This window comes from Mobula hypostoma, chromosome 7 (genome assembly GCF_963921235.1).
Source record: "Mobula hypostoma chromosome 7, sMobHyp1.1, whole genome shotgun sequence".
Lineage (NCBI taxonomy): Eukaryota > Metazoa > Chordata > Chondrichthyes > Myliobatiformes > Myliobatidae > Mobula > Mobula hypostoma.
In genome coordinates, this window is record NC_086103.1 from 45593200 (window position 1) to 45614614 (window position 21415).

A 21415-nucleotide genomic window follows, 5' to 3' on the forward strand; every position below is an offset into this window, starting at 1 on the left:
GGAGATAGATACAAGAAAATTTCCAAGTCACTGAATATCCCTTGGAATACAGTTAAGTCCATCATCAAGAAATAGAAAGAATATGGTACAGCTGTAACTCTGCCTGGAGCAGGCAGTCTTCAAAAACTGAGTGACCGTACAAGAAGGGGACTAGCAAGGGAGGCCACCAAGAGATCTATAACAATTCTGCAGGAGTGACAAGCTTCAGTGGCTGAGATGGGAGAGACTGTGTGTACAACAACTGTTGCCCAGGTGCTTCACCAGTCACAGCTTTATGGGAGAGGGGCAAAGAGAAAGCCACTGTTGAAAAAAAACTCACATGAAATCTCGGCTGAAGTTTGCTTGAAGGCATGTGGGAGACTCTGAAGTCAGCTGGAAGAAGGTTCTATGGTCTAATCGAACAAAATTGAGCCTTTTGGCCATCGGACTAAGACCTATGTTTGGCGTAAATCATCAAAATCGCACCATCCCTACTGTGAAGCATGGTGGTGGCTGCATCATACTGTGGCGATGCTTCACTGCAGCAGACCCTAGAAGGTCTGTGAAGGAAGAGGGCAAGTAAAATGAATACTTTATACAGCAAAATACAGGGAAATCCTGGAGGAAAACTTGGTGCAGTCTGCAAGACAACTACAACTTGGGAGAGGATTTGGTTTCCAAAGGGCTGTTCACTCATGAGCCCCATGCAATCTGACAGAGCTCGAGCAGTTTTGAAAAGAAGAATGGGGAATAAGTGCAGTGTCCAGATGTACAAAGCTGATGGAGACCTAGTCAAGGCTGTAATTGCTGCCAAAGGTGCATCTACTAAATACTGACTTGAAGGGGGTAGTGATTATTCAATCAATTATGCATTTAATCATTGTAATAAATTTAGACCAATTTACAGAATTTGTGTTCACTTTGACATGAAAGAGACTGACTTTCTCTATTGATCAGTGTCAAAAAAGCCAAATTAAATTCACTGTGATTCAATGCTGAGAGAGAGAGAGAGAGAGAGAGAGAGACTGAGAGACAGACAGTCAGAGAGAGAGAGAGAGAGAGAGAGAGAGAGACAGACAGACAGAGAGACACAGACAGAGACACTTTTTATAGGTACTGTACCTGCTTGTGTTTTTTTTAAGTTTTGTATCCATTTTCATATGATTTCATTTCAAATTTTTGAGTCACTGGTCATTGCTAGGAAATGCATCTAAAGTCACTACATACAGGTAGGTTATTCCAAGGCAGAATCACCTCCCACAGTAGCCTGAGGTACATCTCGTTCAGTCCCGGTGACTTATCCAACTTCATGTTTTCCAAAAGCTCCTGCACATCCTCTTTCATAATATCCACATACTCAAGCATTTCAGTCTGCTGTACGTCATCCCTACAATCGCCAAGATCCTTTTCATTAAGTACCTCTGCTATCTCCTCCTGTTCCATACACACTTCTCCACTGTCACACTTGATTGGTCCTATTCTCTCACATCTTATCCTCTTGCTCTTAACATACAAACGTTTGTACTTGTAGAATGCCCTGGAATTTTCCTTAATCCTGTCCACCAAGGCATTCTCATGGCCCCTTCTGGCTCTCCTAATTTCTTTCTTGAGCTCCTTCCTGCTAGCCCTATAATTTTCCAGATCTCTATCATTATCTAGCTTTTAGAACCTTTCATAAGCTCTTCTTGACTAGATTTACAACAGCCTTTATACACCACGGTTCCTGTACCTTACTATCCTTTCCCTGTCTCATTGGAACATACCTATGCAGAACTCCACGAAAATATCCCCTGAACATTTGCCACATTTCTTCCGTACATTTCCCTGAGAACGTTTCCAATTTATGCTTCCAAGTTCTTGCTGATAGCCTCATATTTCCCCTTGCTCTAATTAAACACTTTCCTAACTTGTCTGTTCCTATCCCTCTCCAATGCTATGGTAAGGGAGATAGAATTGTGATCACTATCTCCAAAATGCTCTCCCACTGAGAGATCTGACACCTGACCAGATTCATTTCCCAATACCAGATCAAGTACAGCCTCTCCTCTTGTAGGCTTATCTACGTTTGTACCTATTGTGTCAAGAAACCTTCTTGAACACACCTAACAAACTCCACCCCATCTAAACCCCTTGCTCTAGGAACATGCCAATTGATATTTGGGAAATCCAAAATCTCCCACCACGACAACCCTGCTATTATTGCACTTTTCCAGAATCTGTCTCCCTATCTGCTCCTCGATGTCCCTGTCACTATTGGGTGGTCTATAAAAGACACCCAATAGAATTATTGACCCCCTCCCGTTCCTAACTTCCACCTAAACAGACTCCATAGACAATTCCTTCATGTCTTCCTCCTTTTCTATGGCTGTAACACTATCTCTGATTAACAGTGCCACACCCCCACCTCTTTTGTCCTTTCTGAAACATCTAAAGACTGGCACTCGAAGTAACCATTCCTGTCCCTGAGCCATCCAAGTTTCTGTAATGGCCACAACACCATAGCTCCAAGTACTGATCCACGCTCTAAGTTCATCCGCTTTGTTCATAATACTCCCTGCAGTAAAATAGACACATCTCAAAGCATTGGTCTGAGCGTGACCTTCTTGATCACCTGCTTATCCTCCCTCTCACACTGACTCCAAACTTTCTTTATTTGTGAGCCAACCACCTGTTCATCTTGTCACTTCAGTTTGGTTCCCACCACCCAGCAATCCTAGATTAAACTCCCCCAATGGCCTTAGCAAAGCTTCCCGCCAGGATATTGGTCCCCCTGGGATTCATGTGCAACACATCCTTTTTGTACAGGTCATTCCTGCCCAAGAGGTCCCAATGATCCAGAAATCTGAATCCCTGCCCTATCCTCCAATCCCTCAGCCGCGCACTTATCCGCCAGCTCACTCTTTTCCTATACTCACTGTCGCATGGCACAGGCAGTAACTACCTTTGTGGTCCTGCTCCTAAATCCCTGTAGTCTGCTTTCAGGACCTCCTCCCTTTTCCTGCCTATGTCATTGGTACCAATATGTACCAAGACCTCCGGCTGTTCTTCTTCCCGGACCCTGGCACCTGGGAAGCAAACTACCATCCATGCTTCTTTCCTGCGTCCACAGAATCGCCTGTCTGACCCACGAACTATAGAGTCCCTATCACTGCTGCCATCCTCTTCCTTTCTCTACCCTTCTGAGCCACAAGACCAGACACTGATGCTTCCCCCTGGTAGGCTGTCCCACCTCCCAAACAATACTCAAGCAGGAGTACTTATTGTCAAGGGGTACAGCCACAGGGGTGCTCTCTTGCCTCTGACTCCTGCCCTTCCATCTGCTGACTGTTACTCACTTATCTGTCTCCCCAGGCCCCAGTGTGACTACCTGCCTATAGATCCTATCTATCACCTCCTCACTCTCCCTGACCAGACGAAGGTCATCGAGCTGCATCTCCAGTTCCCTAACATGGTCCCCAAGGAGCTACAGCTCAACACACCTGGTGCAGATGTAGCCATCCAGGAGGCTGGGAGTCTCCCGGACCTCCCACATCTGACACTGAGCACAGAAAACTGGCCTCACACACAGCTTAAACATAGAAAATAGGAGTAGGCCACTCGGCCCTTGAGCCCGCACTGCCATTCAGTATGATTATGGCTGATCATCCAACTCAGAACCCTGTACCTGCCTTCTCTACATACCCCCTGATCCCTTTAGCCACAAAGGCCATATCTAACTCCCTCTTAAATATAGCCAATGAACTGGCCTCAACTGTTTCCTGTGGCAGAGAATTCCACAGATTCACCACTCTCTTGTGTGAAGAAGTTTTTCCTCATCTCGGTCCTAAAAGGCTTCCCCTTTATCCTCAAACAGTGACCCCTCGTTCTGGACTTCCCCAACATCGGGAACAATCTTTCTGCATCTAGCCTGTCCAATCCCTTTAGAATTTTATATGTTTCAATAAGATCCCCCCTTCAATCTTCTAAATTCCAGAGAGTATAAGCCCAGTCGATCCAGTCTTTCATCATATGAAAGTCCTGCCATCCCAGGAATCAATCTGGTGAACCTTCTTCCCTCTATGGCAAGAATGTCTTTCCTCAGATTAGGGGACCAAAACTGCACACAATACTCGAGGTGTGGTCTCACCAAGGCCTTGTACAACTGCAGTAGTATCTCCCTGCTCCTGTACTCGAATCCTCTCGCTATAAATGCCAGCATACCGTTCGCCTTTTTCACCGCCTGCTGTACCTGCATGCCCACTTTCAATGACTGGTGTACAATGACACCCAGGTCTCGTTGCACCTCCCCTTTTCCTAATCGGCCACCATTCAGATAATAATCTGTTTTCCTGTTCTTGCCACCAAAGTGGATAACCTCACATTTATCCACATTAAATTGCATCTGCCATGGATTTGCCCACTCACCTAACCTATCCAAGTCACCCTGCATCCTCTTAGCATCCTCCTCACAGCTAACACTGCCGCCCAGCTTCGTGTCATCCGCAAACTTGGAGATGCTGCATTTAATTCCCTTATCCAAGTCATTAATATATATTGTAAACAACTGGGGTCCCAGCACTGAGCCTTGCGGTACCCCACTAGTCACTGCCTGCCATTCTGAAAAGGTCCAGTTTATTCCCGCTCTTTGCCTCCTGTCTGCCAACCAATTCTCTATCCACATCAATACCATACCCCCAATACCATGTGCTTTGAGTCTGCACTCTAATCTCCCGTGTGGGACTTTGTCAAAAGCCTTTTGAAAATCCAAATATATCACATCCACTGATTCTCCCCTATCCACTCTACTAGTTACATCCTCAAAAAATTCTATGAGATTCATCAGACATAATTTTCCTTTCACAAATCCATGCTGACTTTGTCCGATGATTTCACCACTTTCCAAATGTGCTGTTATCACATCTTTGATAACTGACTCTAGCATTTTCCCCACCACCGATTGCAGGCTAACCGGTCTATAATTCCCCGGTTTCTCACTCCCTCCTTTTTTTAAAAAGCGGGGTTACGCTAGCCACCCTCCAATCCTCAGGAACTAGTCCAGAATCTAAAGTTTTGAAAAATTATCACTAATGCATCCACTATTTCTTGGGCTACTTCCTTAAGCACTCTGGGATGCAGACCATCTGGCCCGGGGGATTTATCTGCCTTTAATCCCTTCAATTTACCCAACACCACTTCCCTACTAACATGTATTTCCCTCAGTTCCTCCATCTCACTAGACCCTTGGTCCCCTATTTCCGGAAGATTATTTATGTCCTCCTTAGTGAAGACAACCAAAGTAGTTATTCAATTGGTCTGCCATGTCCTTGTTCCCCATGATCAATTCACCTGTTTCTGACTGCAAGGGACCTAGGTTTGTCTTAACCAATCTTTTTCTTTTCACATACCTATAAAAGCTTTTACAGTCAGTTTTTAATGTTCCCAGCCAGCTTTCTCTCATCATCTTTTTTCCCTTTCCTAATTAAGCCCTTTGTCCTCCTCTGCTGGACTCTGAATTTCTCCCAGTCCTCAGGTGTGCCGCTTTTTCTGGATAATTTGTATGTTTCTTCTTTGGAATTGATACTATCCCTAATTTCCCTCGTCAGCCACGGGTGCACTACCTTCCCTGGTTTATTCTTTTGACAAACTGCGATGAACAACTGTTGTAGTTTAAATGCTTCCCATTGCACATCCACCATCAACCCTTAATAAGTATCATTTGCCAGTCTATCTTAGCTAATTCACGTCTCATACCTTCAAAGTTACCCTTTTTTAAGTTCAGAACCTTTGTTTCTGAATTAACTATGTCACTCTCCATCTTAAAGTAGAATTCCACCATATTATGGTCACTCTTACCCAAGGGGCCTTGCACAACAAGATTGCTAATTAGCCCTTCCTCATTGCTCAATACCCAGTCTAGAATGGTCTGCTCTCTAGTTGGGTCCTCAACATGTTGGTTCAGAAAACCATTCCACATATGTTCCAAGAAATCCTCTTCCTCAGCACCCTTTTCAATTTGGTTCACCCAATCTATATGTAGATTGAAGTCACCCATTATAACTGCTGTTCCTTTATTGCACGCATTTCTAATTTCCTGTTAAATGCCATCCTCAACCTCACTACTACTGTTTGAGGTGGCCTGTACACAACTCCCACCAGCGTTTTCACACGGTAGGCTTATTCAGAAAGTTAGAAGGCATGGGATCCAGGGAAGTTTGGCAAGGTGGATTCAGAATTGGCTTGCCTGCAGAAAGCAGAGGGTGGTGGTGGAGGGAGTACATTCAGATTGGAGGATTGTGACTAGTGGTGTCCCACAAGGATCTGTTCTGGGACCTCTACTTTTCATGATTTTTATTAACGACCTGGATGTGGGGGTAGAAGGGTGGGTTGGCAAGTTTGCTGACGACACAAAGGTTGGTGGTGTTGTAGATAGTGTAGAGGATTGTCAAAGATTGGAGAGAGACATCGATAGGATGCAGAAGTGGGCTGAGAAGTGGCAGATGGAGTTCAACCCGGAGAAGTGTGAGGTGGTACACTTTGGAAGAACAAACTCCAAGGCAGAGTACAAAGTAAATGGCAGGATACTTGGTAGTGTGGAGGAGCAGAGGGATCTCGGGGTACATGTCCACAGATCCCTGAAAGTTGCCTCATAGGTGGATAGGGTAGTGAAGAAAGCTTATGGGGTGTTAGCTTTCATAAGTCAAGGGATAGAGGTTAAGAGTTGCGATGTAATGATGCAGCTCTATAAAACTCTGGTTAGGCCACACTTGGAGTACTGTGTCCAGTTCTGGTCGCCTCACTATAGGAAGGATGTGGAAGCATTGGAAAGGGTACAGAGGAGATTTACCAGGATGCTGCCTGGTTTAGAAAGTACACATTATGATCAGAGATTAAGGGAGCTAGGGCTTTACTCTTTGGAGAGAAGGATGTGAGGAAACATGATAGAGGTGTACAAGATAATAAGAGTAATAGATAGAGTGGATAGCCAGCGCCTCTTCCCCAGGGCACCACTGCTCAATACAAGAGGACATGGCTTTAAGGTAAGGGGTGGGAAGTTCAAGGGGGATATTAGAGGAAGGTTTTTTACTCAGAGAGTGGTTGGTGCGTGGAATGCACTGCCTGAGTCAGTGGTGGAGGCAGATACACTAGTGAAGTTTAAGAGACTACTAGACAGGTATATGGAGGAATTTAAGGTGGGGGCTTATATGGGAGGCAGGGTTTGAGTGTCGGCACAACATTGTGGGCCGAAGGGCCTGTACTGTGCTATGTACTGTACTGTACTGTGCTATTCTATGTTCTATCCCTCCTGAATATTGAATATCCCTGAATGTTGAGCTCCCATCCTTGGTCACCCTGGAGCCATGTCTCTGTGATCCCAACTATATCATATTCATTAATAACTATCTGCACATTCAATTCATCCACCTTGTTACGAATGCCCCTTGCATTGACACACAAAGCCTTCAGGCTTGCTTTTACAACACTCTTAGCTCTTATACAACTATGTTGAAAAGTGGCCCTTTTTGATTTTTGCCCTGGATTCGACTGCCTGCCACTTTCACTTTTCACCTTACTTCTTTTTGCTTCTACCCTCATTTTACCCCCCTCTGTCTCTCTGCACTTGTTCCCATTCCCTTGCCACATTAGTTTAAACCCTCCTGAACAACAGTAGCAAACGCTCCCCCTAGGACATTGGTTCCAGTCCAGCCCAGGTGCAGACCGTCCTGTTTGTACCGGTCCCAACTCCTCCAGAACTGGTTTCAATGCCCCAGAAATTTGAATTCCTCCCCCTTGCACCATTTTTCAAGCCACGTATTCATCTGATATATCCTCCTATATCTACTCTGACTAGCACATGGCACTGGTAATAATCCAGAGATTATTACCTTTGTGGTCCTACTTTTTAGTTTATCTCCTAACTCCCTAAATTCGCCTTGTAGGACCTCATCCCGTTTTTTACCTATATTGTTGGTACCTATGTGCACCACTACTTCCTGTCTATATTCTACTCAGGCAACCTACGTTGCCTCGACCCATAATCGCCTAACCCCCGTTGAGCCAGAGCCTTCCTACTCTATCTCCCTCTACTCCATCGCCCGGAATACTTTACTGGAATATTTTACCTCAGAATATTTTCAGTTGAATCAAGCAACTGAGAAGAAGGGAGTGAAGAAATCGGGTAGAAAAAGTCTTTTTTTTAAAAAACACTGCTTGGGGAGAAGGGTCTGCACTGCGCAGGTGTGTGACGTAGCACGCCAAGGTTTAAAAACAGACCGCCATATACAGCGGCCATCGTCAGAGTGGACTGAGTCAGAGTGGGACGGCTTTGGCTCAACAGGCTTTGGCGAGAACAGGCAGAGGCCAGGGTAGGTTCCGGTAAGTTTTTTGTTCAGATTGTTTAGAGTACAGAGAATGCCAGGCAGGATGTTGGAATGCTCCTCTTACAGGATGTGGGAAGTCAGGGAGACCTCCGGTGTCCCTGACAACGATACCTGCAAGAAGTGCATCCAGCTGCAGCTCCTAACAAACCGCGTTAGGGAACTGGAGCAGGAGCTAGATGACCTGCGGATCATTCGGGAGAATGAGGAGATGATAGATAGTAGCTACAGGGAGGTAGTTACGCCAAAGGAGCAGAGGACAGGAAATTGGGTCACTGTCAGGCAAGGGAAGAGGAAAGGGCAGGCAAAGCAGGGTTCCCCTGTGGCCATTCCCCTCAACAACAAGTATACCGCATTGGATACTGTTGGGGGGGGGGGGGATGACTTACCTGGGACAAGCTGCAGTAGCCGGATCTCTGGCACTGAGTATGGCTCTGCAGTGCAGAAGGGAGGATGGAAAAAGAGGACAGCGGTAGTGATAGGGGACTCGATAGTTAGAGGTGCAGATAGGAGGTTCTGTGGTCGTGACAGAGAATCCAGGATGGTTTGTTGCCTCCCGGGTGCCAGGGTCAAGGATGTCTCTGATTGCTTGCATGACATTCTGAAGTGGGAGGGTGCTCAGCCAGATGTCGTGGTGCACATCGGTACCAATGACATAGCAAGGAAGAGTGAGGAGGTCATGGGGAGTGAGTATAGAGAGCTTGGTAGGAAGTTGAAAAGCAGGACCTCAAGGGTGGTAATCTCAGGATTGCTACCTGTGCTACATGCCAGTGAGGGTAAGAATAGGATGTTCTGGAGGACGAACAAGTGGCTGAGGAACTGGTGTAGGGGACAGGGTTTCAGACTTCAGGATCATTGGGACCTCTTCTGGGGCAGTTAGGACCTGTACAAGAGAGACGGGTTACACTTGAACTACAGGGGGACCAATATCCTTTCAAGGAGGTTTGTTAGTGCTATTGGGGAGGTTTTAAACTAGATTTGCAGGGGGATGGGAACCAGAGTGCCAGAGCTGACAGCGTGGCTGGGGTGAAAATAAATGATGTTAAAAGTTCAAGCAAATCCACTAATAGAAAGGTTGTGACTGGCGATAAAAAATCTTCTGAGGTGTATATATTTCAATGCTAGGAGTATTGCGGGGAAAGCGGATGAGTTGAGGGCATGGATTGACACGTGGAATTATGACGTTATAGCAATTAGTGAAACTTGGCTACAGGAGGGGCAGAACTGGCAGCTTAATATTCCAGGGTTCTGATGTTTCAAATGTGATCGAGGCAGAGGAATGAAAGGTGGGGGAGTAGCATTGCTTGTTAGGGAAAATATTACAGCAGTGCTCAGGCAGGACAGATTAGAGGGCTTGTCTACTGAGTCCTTATGGGTGGAGCTGAGAAACAGGAAAGGTATGGCCACATTAGTGGGATTGTATTACAGACCACCCAATAGTCAACGAGAATTGGAAAAGCAAATCCGCAGAGAGATAGCAGGCAACTGCAGGAAACAAAGTTGTGGTGGTAGGGGATTTTAATTTTCCATATATTGATTGCGACTCCCATACTGTTAGGGGTCTAGATGGTTTAGAGTTTGTAAAATGTGTTCAGGAAAGTTTTCTAAATCAATATTTTGAGGGACCAACTAGAGGGGATGCAATATTGGATCTCCTGTTAGGAAACAAGTTAGGACAAGTGACGGAAGTCTGTGTAGGGGAGCACTTTGGTTCCAGTGATCATAACACCATTAGTTTCATCTTGATCATGGACAAGGATAGATCTGGTCCTAGGGTTGAGGTTCTGAACTGGAAGAAGGCCAAGTTTGAAGAAATGAGAAAGGATCTAAAAAGCGTGGATTGGGACAGATTGTTCTCTGGCAAAGATGTAGGTGGGAAGCCTTCAAAGGAGAAATTTTGAGAGTGCAGAGTTTGTATGTTACTGTCAGGATTAAAGGCAAAGTGAATAGGAATAAGGAACCTTGATTCTCAAGGGATATTGCAACTCTGATAAAGAAGAAGAGGGAGCTGTATGACATGTATAGGAAACAGGGAGTAAATAAGGTGCTTGAGGAGTATAAGAAGTGCAAGAAAATACTTAAGAAAGAAATCAGGAGGGCTAAAAGAAGACATGAGGTTGCCTTGGCAGTCAAAGTGAAGGATAATCCAAAGAGCTTTTACAGGTCTATTAAGAGCAAAAGGATTGTAAGAGATAAAATTGGTCCTCTTGAAGATCAGAGTGGTCGGCTATGTGCGGAGCCAAAGGAAATGGGGGAGATCTTAAATAGGTTTTTTGCGTCTGTATTTACTAAGGAAACTGGCATGAAGTCTATGGAATTAAGGGAAACAAGTAGTGAGATCATGGAAACTGTACAGATTGAAAAGGAGGAGGTGCTTGCTGTCTTGAGGAAAATTAAAGTGGATAAATCCCCAGGACCTGACAGGGTGTTCCCTCGGACCTTGAAGGAGACTAGTGTTGAAATTGCAGGGGCCCTGGCAGAAATATTTAAAACGTTGCTGTCTACAGGTAAAGTGTAGGAGGATTGGAGAGTGGCTCATGTTGTTCCGTTGTTTAAAAAAAGGATCGAAAAGTAGACCAGGAAACTATAGGCCAGTAAGCTTAACGTCGGTAGTAGGTAAGTTATTGGAGGGAGTACTAAGAGACAGAATCTACAAGCATTTGGATAGACAGGGACTTATTAGGGAGAGTCAACATGGCTTTGTGCGTGGTAGGTCATGTTTGACCAATCTGTTGGGAGTTTTTCGAGAAGGTTACCAAGAAAGTGGATGAAGGGAAGGCAGTGGATATTGTCTACATGGACTTCAGTAAGGCCTTTGACAAGGTCCCGCATGGGAGGTTAGTTAGGAAAATTCAGTCGCTAGGTATACATGGAGAGGTGGTAAATTGGATTAGACATTGGCTCGATGGAAGAAGCCAAAGAGTGGTAGTAGAGAAATGCTTCTCCAAGTGGAGGCCTGTGACTAGTGGTGTGCCACAGGGATCAGTGCTGGGTCCATTGTTATTTGTCATCTATATCAATGATCTGGATGATAATGTGGTAAATTGGATCAGCAAATTTGCTGATGATACAAAGATTGGAGGTGTAGTAGACAGTGAGGAAGGTTTTCAGAGCCTGCAGAGGGACTTGGACCAGCTGGAAAAATGGGCTGAAAAATGGCAGATGGAGTTTAATACAGACAAGTGTGAGGTATTGAACGTTGGAAGGACAAACCAAGGTAGAACATACAGGGTTAATGGTAAGGCACTGAGGAGTGCAGTAGAACAGAGGGATCTAGGAATACAGATACAAAATTCCCTAAAAGTGGCGTCATAGGTAGATAGGGTCGTAAAGAGAGCTTTTGGTACATTGGCCTTTATTAATCGAGGTATTGAGTATAAGAGCTGGAATGTTATGATGAGGTTGTATAAGGCATTGGTGAGGCCGAATCTGGAGTATTGCGTTCAGTTTTGGTCACCAAATTACAGGAAGGATATAAATAAGGTTGAAAGAGTGCAGAGAGGTTTACAAGGATGTTCCGGGAACTTGAGAAACTCAATTACAGAGAAAGGTTGAATAGGTTAGGACTTTATTCCCAGGAGCGTAGAAGAATGAGGGGAGATTTGATAGAGGTATATAAAATTATGGTGGGTATAGATAGAGTGAATGCAAGCAGGCTTTTTCCACTGAGGCAAGGGGAGAAAAAAAACCAGAGGACGTGGGATAAGGGTGAGGGGGGGAAAAGTTTAAAGGGAACATTGGGGGGGGCTTCTTCACACAGAGAGTGGTGGGAGTATGGAATGAGCTGCCAGACGAGGTGGTAAATGCGGGTTCTTTTTTAACATTTAAGAATAAATTGGACAGATACATGGATGGGAGGTGTATGGAGGGATATGGTCCATGTGCAGGTCAGTGGGACTAAGCAGAAAATGGTAAGGCACAGCCAAGAAGGGCCAAAAGGCCTGTTTCTGTGCTGTAGTTTTTCTATGGTTTCTATTCCACCAGAAATAGTTTTGCCTACTTGATCAACAGGTCTATTATTACAAACACAGATTCTTTTAAAAAAAAAACACTAATTGCAATATCCAGCCTAAAAATAATTTTCACTTGACTTGAAAGAGTCTTTTTCTGTTGATCACTGTCAAAAAAAAGCCAAATGAAATCTAATGTTGTAAAAGAGTAAGACCTGAAAATTTTGAAGCTGGGTGAATACTTTTTATAGGTACTTTATCTGTTATAATTTCCACTAACCACTCAACCATGCTAATATATTGCCCTCATAAGGTTTAATTCTGCTTAAAAAGCTTATATGTAACTTTTCACCCTCCTTCATTAAACTGCTCATTATAATCCTGGTTTAAACCCTGGAATTCAAGTTGAGGAATGAAATTACAGAGGCTGTCAAAGTTATAATTCAAAGCCACATGAATGTGTATGTATGATGATACTCCATGGATGAATAAAATTGCCTTCATTGGAAATTAAGTAAAATTGAAAGGTTGCATTCTATCTCAGAGATTGCTAAAAAGATAACTGTAAAGACAGGCAATATATAAGTAGGCTTCCTGATGTGTAAATGTTCTGAGAATTTTCAGAGGAGATAGCTGTACAATAAAATTAAATGCATTTTATGTGTTATGAGATACGTATTAACATACCTAGAAGTCCCACAGAAACAAATAGGGAAATAAATCCTTTACTGAGAAACAAACTTTACTGGCCTTATATCCAAAGTGGATAAATACAAAGACAATTTAAAATGCTGGAGCTCTCTTCCTCTGTATCACTGCCACACCTTTAAAATATATCAGATTAATACTTTACTATCATATAATTTTCAGTGAAAAGTACAAAAGTAGTACATTTTAAATGTTTTGTAAATGGTATATGTAGAAAGCCTACTAAACATATCAACAAAAACAGCATGGACCAGAAAGTCCTCTTCCTCTTTACGAACAGAGCCCAAGGTAACTGCTATGTAATAGTAGATAGAAATAACCACCAGCAACCTTTGATAAAGACATAACTTATGACAAGTTCAATAACTCAAGAGTGAAAAGATTTTTGATTTGCTCTTCCTAACATACCTTTCAATCCTTTCTCAATAATCCATCGCATCCTTTGACAATCCATCATATCCTTCCATATAAAGCATTCAAATGGAAGAATAAAACAAAATAGCAGCAGTAGGTACTTTGGCTCCTCAAACCTATCATTCAATAGGATCATGGTTGATCAGCCCGAGGCCTCATCTCTGCCAAAAACATCAAACCTCAATACCCCAATCCTTCAAAAATTTAACTGATTCTTTAAATATCCCCAATGATCTAGCCCTACAACCTCCTGAGATAAAGAATTCCAGTAATTTACCACCCTGAGTTTCTGACTGTCTCAGCTTTAAATGAGTACCTCCAATTTTGAACTACTGAAACAATCTCACTCCTTTTGAGATGTTCCTATAACTGGAAACAGCTCAACATCTACCTTGCCATGCCTCCCCCACCAATCCTAACCCCACACTGTGCAGCCACTTCGGTGGTGATGTCTGTTATCTGTCAAGTAGGGGACCATGCACAATCCTGATTTGAGGGAGACAGATGTGAGAGTACGGAGGAACATCTGGAAAACTTCTGAAATGCCCACTTCGCTGCTGCTGCTACTGTGTGGTAACTGGAATCTCTGGAACAGCAAGGCCCAGAAATCCTCGGCTTTGCGTGTTTCAGCGGCCGGGGCGAGGTCGAAGGCGCTCGGGAGGCTGTATCGGAGAGGGCAGTCGGAAGCTCGAAGTTTTCAGACGGATGGACAAGGTGTCGACTGCAGTCGGCTGCTTCCAAAGCATCGGCAAGTTGACAGTGCCTGGAGATTTATGGCAGGGAGTTTCTCCCTTTTGCCGCCACTATCGGGGACTCGGGAGTCCATCGACTTGGGGAGTTTTGAGACTTTATTTACCTTGCTTATGGTTTGTTCTTCATCAAATTATGGTATTGCTTTGCACTGCTCTAACTATATGTTATAATTATGTGGTTCTGTCAGTGTTAGTCTTTGGCTTGTCCTGTTTTCTGTGATATCACTCCGGAGAAACATTGTATCATTTTTTAATGCACATATGCATTTCTAAATGACAATAAAAGAGGACTGAGTGTTCTCATAATCTGATCTAATCTAATGCACGTTTCAATATGTCCGCTCCTGACTCCATATCAAAATAATCTAATTTCTTTAAATGATTGTGATAGCAGAAGCCTCACATTCCAGAAATTGATTTAGTTACTTGCTTTTGATTGTTTCCAATGCCAATACATCTTTTCTTCAATAAGCTGACCAATATGATGCACAGTACTCCAGATGTGGTCTTTATACAATTATGATACTTATATATTTAAAAACTCCAACCCTCTTGCAATGAGAACAAATATGCCACGTCTTCCAAACCACTTGCTATATCTGTCCGCTAACTTCCTGAAATTCATGCACTAGAATACCATAAACCCCATGTACTTAGTTTATCTGCACTCATAAAAACCTCAAGAAAGAAACCAAAGACAGGAATCATCTTGAAAATGTACCAAATGCCTCAATCTCCCTAGAATGAGTTCAGATATATGATTTAGAGTTGGACAGAGAGGTCTACCTATGGGAAGGGGACAAGATAAAATACTCGGCACCACCAAGTGCTAGTGGAATCTATTGCTTGGAAGAAGCCCACTATTAGAAAGTTATTCTACGCCCACTCTTTGGGAAGTCCAATCAATTGGCTGTACTTCTACGTCCAGTGTACAGGCAGTGACAAAGACCACAGCACCAATAGTGAGGAGCAAGGAGGAATGGTCAAGGGAGGTGGAAGAGCATTTACAGGATGGATTTGAGTGAGTGGACTGGACAGTATTCAGGGATTCATCTTTGAGTCAGAGTGAATACACCACAGTTGGCACTGACTTCATCAAAACCTCAGTAGATGAGGGTGTGTCTTTGGGAACATATCAGACATACCCAAATCAAAGAGCCATGGACGAACCAGAAAATTCGAAGTTTGCTGAGGGCTAGATCTGTGGCATTCAAGACCGGTGATTCAGATTATACAAGTAGTCTAGGTACGACCTACGGAAGGCAATTTTAAGGGCGAGAAAAACTATTCGAATTGACAGAGACAGAATCTGATGCATGTTAGCTCTGACAGGGTTTGCAGGCCATTACTTCTAACAAAACCTAACATTATGAACGGCTGTGATGCTTCACTCCTGGATGAGCTCAATGCCTTTTATGCATGCTTTGAAAGGGAGAATAAAACTATATCCCTGCAGCATCCGGTAACCTTGAATCTTTGTCTTAGCGGCCAATGTCAGAACGTCTTTCAAGAGGGTGAACCCCTGCAGGACATCAGACCCCGGTTTTCAGAGCCTTATCAGGTGTAGCTGAAAACCTGTACCAACTAACTGGCTCGGGTGTTCAAGAACATCTTCAACCTCTGTTGCAGTCGGAGGTTCCTATCAGCTTCAAAAGAACACCAATCGTACCAGTGACCAACAAGAGCAGGGTGAGCTGCCTTAGTAACTATTTCCCATGGCACTCACATCTCCTGTGAAAAAGTGCTTTGAGAGGTTGGTCATGGCCTGAATCTAATCTTACCTAATCAAGGACCTGGACCTGCTGCAGATTGCCCGTCACCACAATAGGTCTACAGTGGATGCAACATCACTAGCTTTCCACTTGGGCTTGAATCACCTGGACAATAGTAATAGTTACGTCACGCTGTTGTCTATTGACGACAGCACAATGTTCAACACAACCACACCCTTAGTTCTAATCAAAAAGCCACAAAACCTGGAACTCTGTGCCTCCCTCTGAAACTGGAACATATGAAAAGAATAACCATTCACAGCCAAGGATTCTAAATGTGATTATTTTCAGGATTTTTACATACGTGCTTTAAGTTTCTTGATTTTGAAATATAGAAGTAGTGCATTTTGTAAGGATTAAGAGTTTTGTTTTTCAGCCAAAGACCATACTGCAAAATGTATTTGTGTTATTTTTAACAATGATATTTTAAAAAATAATTTTTCTTAGGAAATACACACATATAGATTAATACTGGCTTTGGATTCTTTAATATTATGTATAATTTCTTTCATTTGTGAAAGACTTAATGCTATTTTTCTATATGCAATTTTTCAAATCATTTTTTGTGTTTGATGGAATGTTTGTTTAAGATAACCACATACCACAGGGAAAACGTTGCACGTCAGTGGGAACCCAAAATCTGAGTAAGAATTTTCTGTGCTTTCAATCCCCCAAATAGAAATGCACATATCTCTCATTACTATGTGTGAAAATGGGTAGGAAATTCTGCCAAAAGATGCCGGCACCCTTACCAAATATTATTCGCTTAGTAATATCTTCAGTAAAGATTAAATATTCATTGAATGAAGAGAAATTTGACAAAAATTATTCTTTGTGTTTACCTTCATCAACAATCAATTAATGCAATCAACATTCATAAAGTTTTCAAAAAGCTCACCTTGTACCTGCGTTCCTTTTCAAATTGTTCTTCAAATAACTTCATTTTCTTTTTGATATTCTGAATTTTTTTAGTCAGCTGTAGTTGAGCTGGATCTTCCTTTTCATCATCTCTGGAATCAAATGATGATCTTCGAGGCCTTAAAATGTCATTAAAATAGTTAAGAAGAAGTTTAAGGCTTTCACTTAAGGTGAAGAAGAAATATAAAATCATTAACCAAAATCTCTCACTAGTCATTTACTTGTCGACAAACAATAATCGTATCTTGAAATAATTAGAAAGATGCAGATTATTGTGGAAAATATATACCAAATGCACTTAAAATACACTAAAATAAAAACAAGGTTGTGATAGTCAGTTTATGGAATCAATGATTTGCCCAATCAGACTATGTGATCAAATTTTGAAATGGACAACCATAGGTCATTATAATCAGCCCCAGAGCACCTGGGATAAAGAAATGCCAATGGCCAAAACAATCACTCCCAAATTTAAGTGCAAGCACAGGCAAATCTATAAATGAGAACTACATAACAACCCCATCATAAATTATTGCCACTGTCACTAGAAAACTGCATGAGTGACTACATTGGGCTGTTAAATTGTTAAGTGGTTAGTTAACTGATTAAGTGAATTAGCTAATGGATCATTCTCTGGTCTGGAGTTTAAGTGAGGAGAAGAGGGAATCAAATATTTAATTTCTGTACAAAAAAATGTGCAGTTCAAGAATCAAATCAGTTGTCATAACCATGCTAAAAATAGAAGAACAGTAACCAAACAATAGAATTGACATCATGGAAGAGGAACAGTAAGGAAAAATTGAGGAACAAAAGCAATGATAATTACAAACTATACCTGAAGGTGGAAAGTCCTTTCAGTGAGGCAGTTATTGAATCAAATTCATCTAGGAAGCGCTGCCTATGACCAAAATTAAGGTAACGACGGCATAACATAGGTTGTGGGTCTTCTTCAAGTGGATGGTTAGTCAGTCTTCCTGCCTGTGGTGAAAGCTGTGCCTCTCCCATTTCATGCTCATATTCATCCTGCCATGATTTAAATGCAGGAACAGGATCTACACAAAAAACCAAAGTTAACAATTATACAAATTCAACACTACTGTAAAGGTCAAGTGAGAACCACGTCAAAAGAACCTGTAACATAAGAATTAGAAGTTCCAACAAAAATATACCAATCTATTTCATTAAGACAGTCATAACTTAGTTTATACCCTAAAAATAAATTCATGTCTATTCCACCTTACCTGCAAGTCTATGGCCATAGTGGACAACATAGAGCCTACAAGCCAAATCTAGACTATGGAATGATTCCATTCAATAAGCCAAGAAACACAATGCTCTCTGCTTCTCTACCCGTACTTACCTACAGCAGTAAATTGATTCCATAAGCAGTATGTTATGCATCATGGTCTATGATAGACCGTATGTAACTTATTCTGTCTATCAGTAACATGAACCATTATGTTGCATAACAATCAAAAGTGAGGAGAAATTTGAACCCTGGGAGGCAGTCAGCTAGAGGATTAAGTTTTCTTTTAAAACAATTAATTATATTTAATTCAACAATATTTAATTAACTTAATTCAGAGACATGCAAAATACCTGAAATTTTTCTCTCATTGTTGAAGAGATTCTTCTCTTCAATTAAATGAATGAAGCCACTAATCTTAAATTAACCTGCTGTGGCTTCAGATTCCAGATTTTCCCCAGAGTAACTTTTGAGAAAGTGCAGGAAAGATGGCAATAAGCCAGAATGGCTCAGGAGAACAAATGGAATGATGGCATTCAAGACTTCTGAAGTAGTTCAAGATTTATGATTTTACAAGGAGCTCTCAGATTGTCAATTTTGCTCCACCCACACAAAAAGCAAATCACTGGCCCATGGGCTGAAAAAAGTAAAGTCAAGGAAATATTCTATATAAAAATATTGATTCCCACTCAGTCTGGGTAACCTTCCAAAAAAAATTTCAAAGATTTCTACAATTATTATTGTATTCCGTCCATCGAGCTTTATGAGACCTGGAGTAGGAAATCCCCAAGTATTATTTGACTCATTGCTCAAGACACTCCTTATCATTGTCACATGGCAGAAGCAGCAAAATAATGAATTCTAACAACTGAAATACTATTAAACCAGACAGAAGAACTATCTAACAAGTCCTCTTGTGGTTAGAATCTACTGTATATTTTCAGTATCTGATAGCTTTGTCTCAGGCATTTTCATTTTCCTCCATACCTTGGCAAGATCATATTTTTCATTTTAAATCTATCAATTCTTTCTGAAAACTCACTGTCTAGAAATCTCCATAGTTCCAGAATAAATATAAATACCTTCAGCCTCTGGAGTTCAAACAAAACCAGAAATTTTGACTGATAACAATTATGCCAACCTCAGATCAGCAATGCTGCACAGAAAAGTGACACATGACCCATACAAATCAGCTACTCAACAAACTAAATTTAGATTAGATAAGTGATCACCTGTAGTGATGCAGTCACACAAGTTGGTGCCCAAACACTGGAACAGCAGGTTCAACAATCCTGCTGTATGATTTTTAATCATGCCAGTCAGTACAAGCTGTCTCTGCATATATGGTATTATTTTTTGAAATTAGAATGAATAATCAAAATTTTGCTCCTTTCATGAATTTGCAACTAGTCATCTGAGTCCATAATAAACAGTTATCAGGGAAAAGTAACCAATCCCTTCTGTTAGAATGGGAACAAAGAAATTCAATCTATTAAAATACATTAAGGCTCTTAAGTCTTCAAGATCAATTTTAAGCAGCATGATCCTTTATATTTTACAATATCTGTTAATTTTATGATTTATTTAATTATTTTAAAGAAATTAAACACTCCGAGTAACTTTCTTGCAAGAAGGTGGCTGGACCACTCAGACTTCCTTCCAAATACAGTACATAGTCTGATGAAGATTATTAAAATTAATAGTTGTATAAGAGCCCAATTTTAGAACTGACTTTCAGCTCCTGTATTTCAATGGGGATCTCCATCCCAACTTTAATGTTGGCTGCCAGTGTAGATCTCAGTTACCCATGTTAATTATGACTGTATACAACATGTACCAACTTTCAAATAAATGTAAAAGTTGAAGTTTGTGTACAAAGGTTAGAGCAGTATATCAAAAGCTGACAGCAACAAATAGCAAGATGAATCTTAAAAAAGGTAAAAATTGCATTGTTCACACTGTTATCATTATTGTTCAGAAAAATACAGAACTAGACAGCTTTTTAAAAATTGTGGCATTTCATGGAGTAATTAATTGACTAGGTGGTAACTTGGGACCTCAAGGTTGTGTAATAAACTAGAGAGCGGATTTCTCTCCTTATTTAATGTCTATATTAGCTACAAACCAGCAGAATAAATAAGTACAGACTGAAATTCCATACTGAAGATAACAAAGTTTCAAGTTAGATAGTAAGTGCAAAATTCATAGATCATGTTTTTACAAATGGAGAGATGAAATAAAGGAATGGTCAAAATTTCTGAAAAAAATAAACCCATACACTGGAGCCTGGATGTACTCAGTTTTATGAGACTATTTATTTGATTCTTCCATCTGCAATTTATTCTTTACCCAACTTTGGAGCAGTAGCTTACTATTTCAAATGCTGTCATACATATTCACAACTAATTTAGTATTAAATATTGAAGAACTTATTAATAACTCCATCAAATAATTTTTAAGAAATATTTTAATTCATGCTACCCATTTTATTAACAATCCAATTATAAAACTTAAATGTAACTTAAAGTACAGGAAACTAAAATTCATCTATGTTCAAACACAGGAGCAAAACAATGACTTGATTTTCAAATCATCTCTTCAGCTCTTGATAGGTTCACAGAAACAATCTTCTTGAGATAGTTTTTCAAAATTCATGCCTGGATGATTGCTTTATTATGGCTGTTTGGGTTATACAAATACACCCTTACAGAATTCACAATTCACAACCCAAAATTTTGATACACTGAATAAGATTCGCTCTTACAGGATTTTTCATGGGAAATAAATAAACACAAAATGTGAAAGAAACTACAAGTTGCGTCAATTTTTATTTTAAACACTACTGTGGGACAGTAAGATTAGATATGATGTCACTGCGTTGATTGGATTGACAGTCACAGCTCAGTACCTGCTTTGCCATACCCTCTTACAACCAGATCAGCCATGATCTTATTGAATGCTGGAGCAGGCTCGATGGGCCAGATGGCCTGCTCCTGCTCCTATTTCTTATGTTCACTCCAGTCTGTGTATAGTGAACAGGTATCTCAGTGCAGCACTGCGCTACTCTTTGTCTGAAGTATTTTCTCTGATGCGCTGTACTGTGGGGAGCACTGTAGCCATGATTAATCCCCCAGACTTTACTCCACTTCTACAAAGTCACCTTGCTTTGACCAATTATCCCCTCCCCTCTCCCAAGCTTCTTCTGTATAGATTCTTCAAATCCCATCCCCTTCCCTCGCCATTTGTTAAGCCTATTCCTAACCTATGAATATTGCACATCACAGAAAATAGATCAAGCTGAAGAGCGTGATAGTGTTGCTCT

At 41.5% G+C, this 21415-nt stretch overlaps 1 protein-coding gene across 1 annotated transcript in view; it reads right to left on the minus strand.

The window, feature by feature from the left end:
• Nucleotides 1-21415, minus strand: part of LOC134349897 (protein FAM13B-like) — a 115546-nt gene that overhangs the window by 26742 nt on the left and 67389 nt on the right. The window contains exons 11-12 of the mRNA XM_063054859.1: nt 17683-17899; nt 16828-16966 (exon numbers count right to left, since the gene is read on the minus strand). Of these exons, the coding sequence (XP_062910929.1) occupies nt 16828-16966; nt 17683-17899 (356 nt within the window). The remainder of the gene's footprint in view (nt 1-16827; nt 16967-17682; nt 17900-21415) is intronic.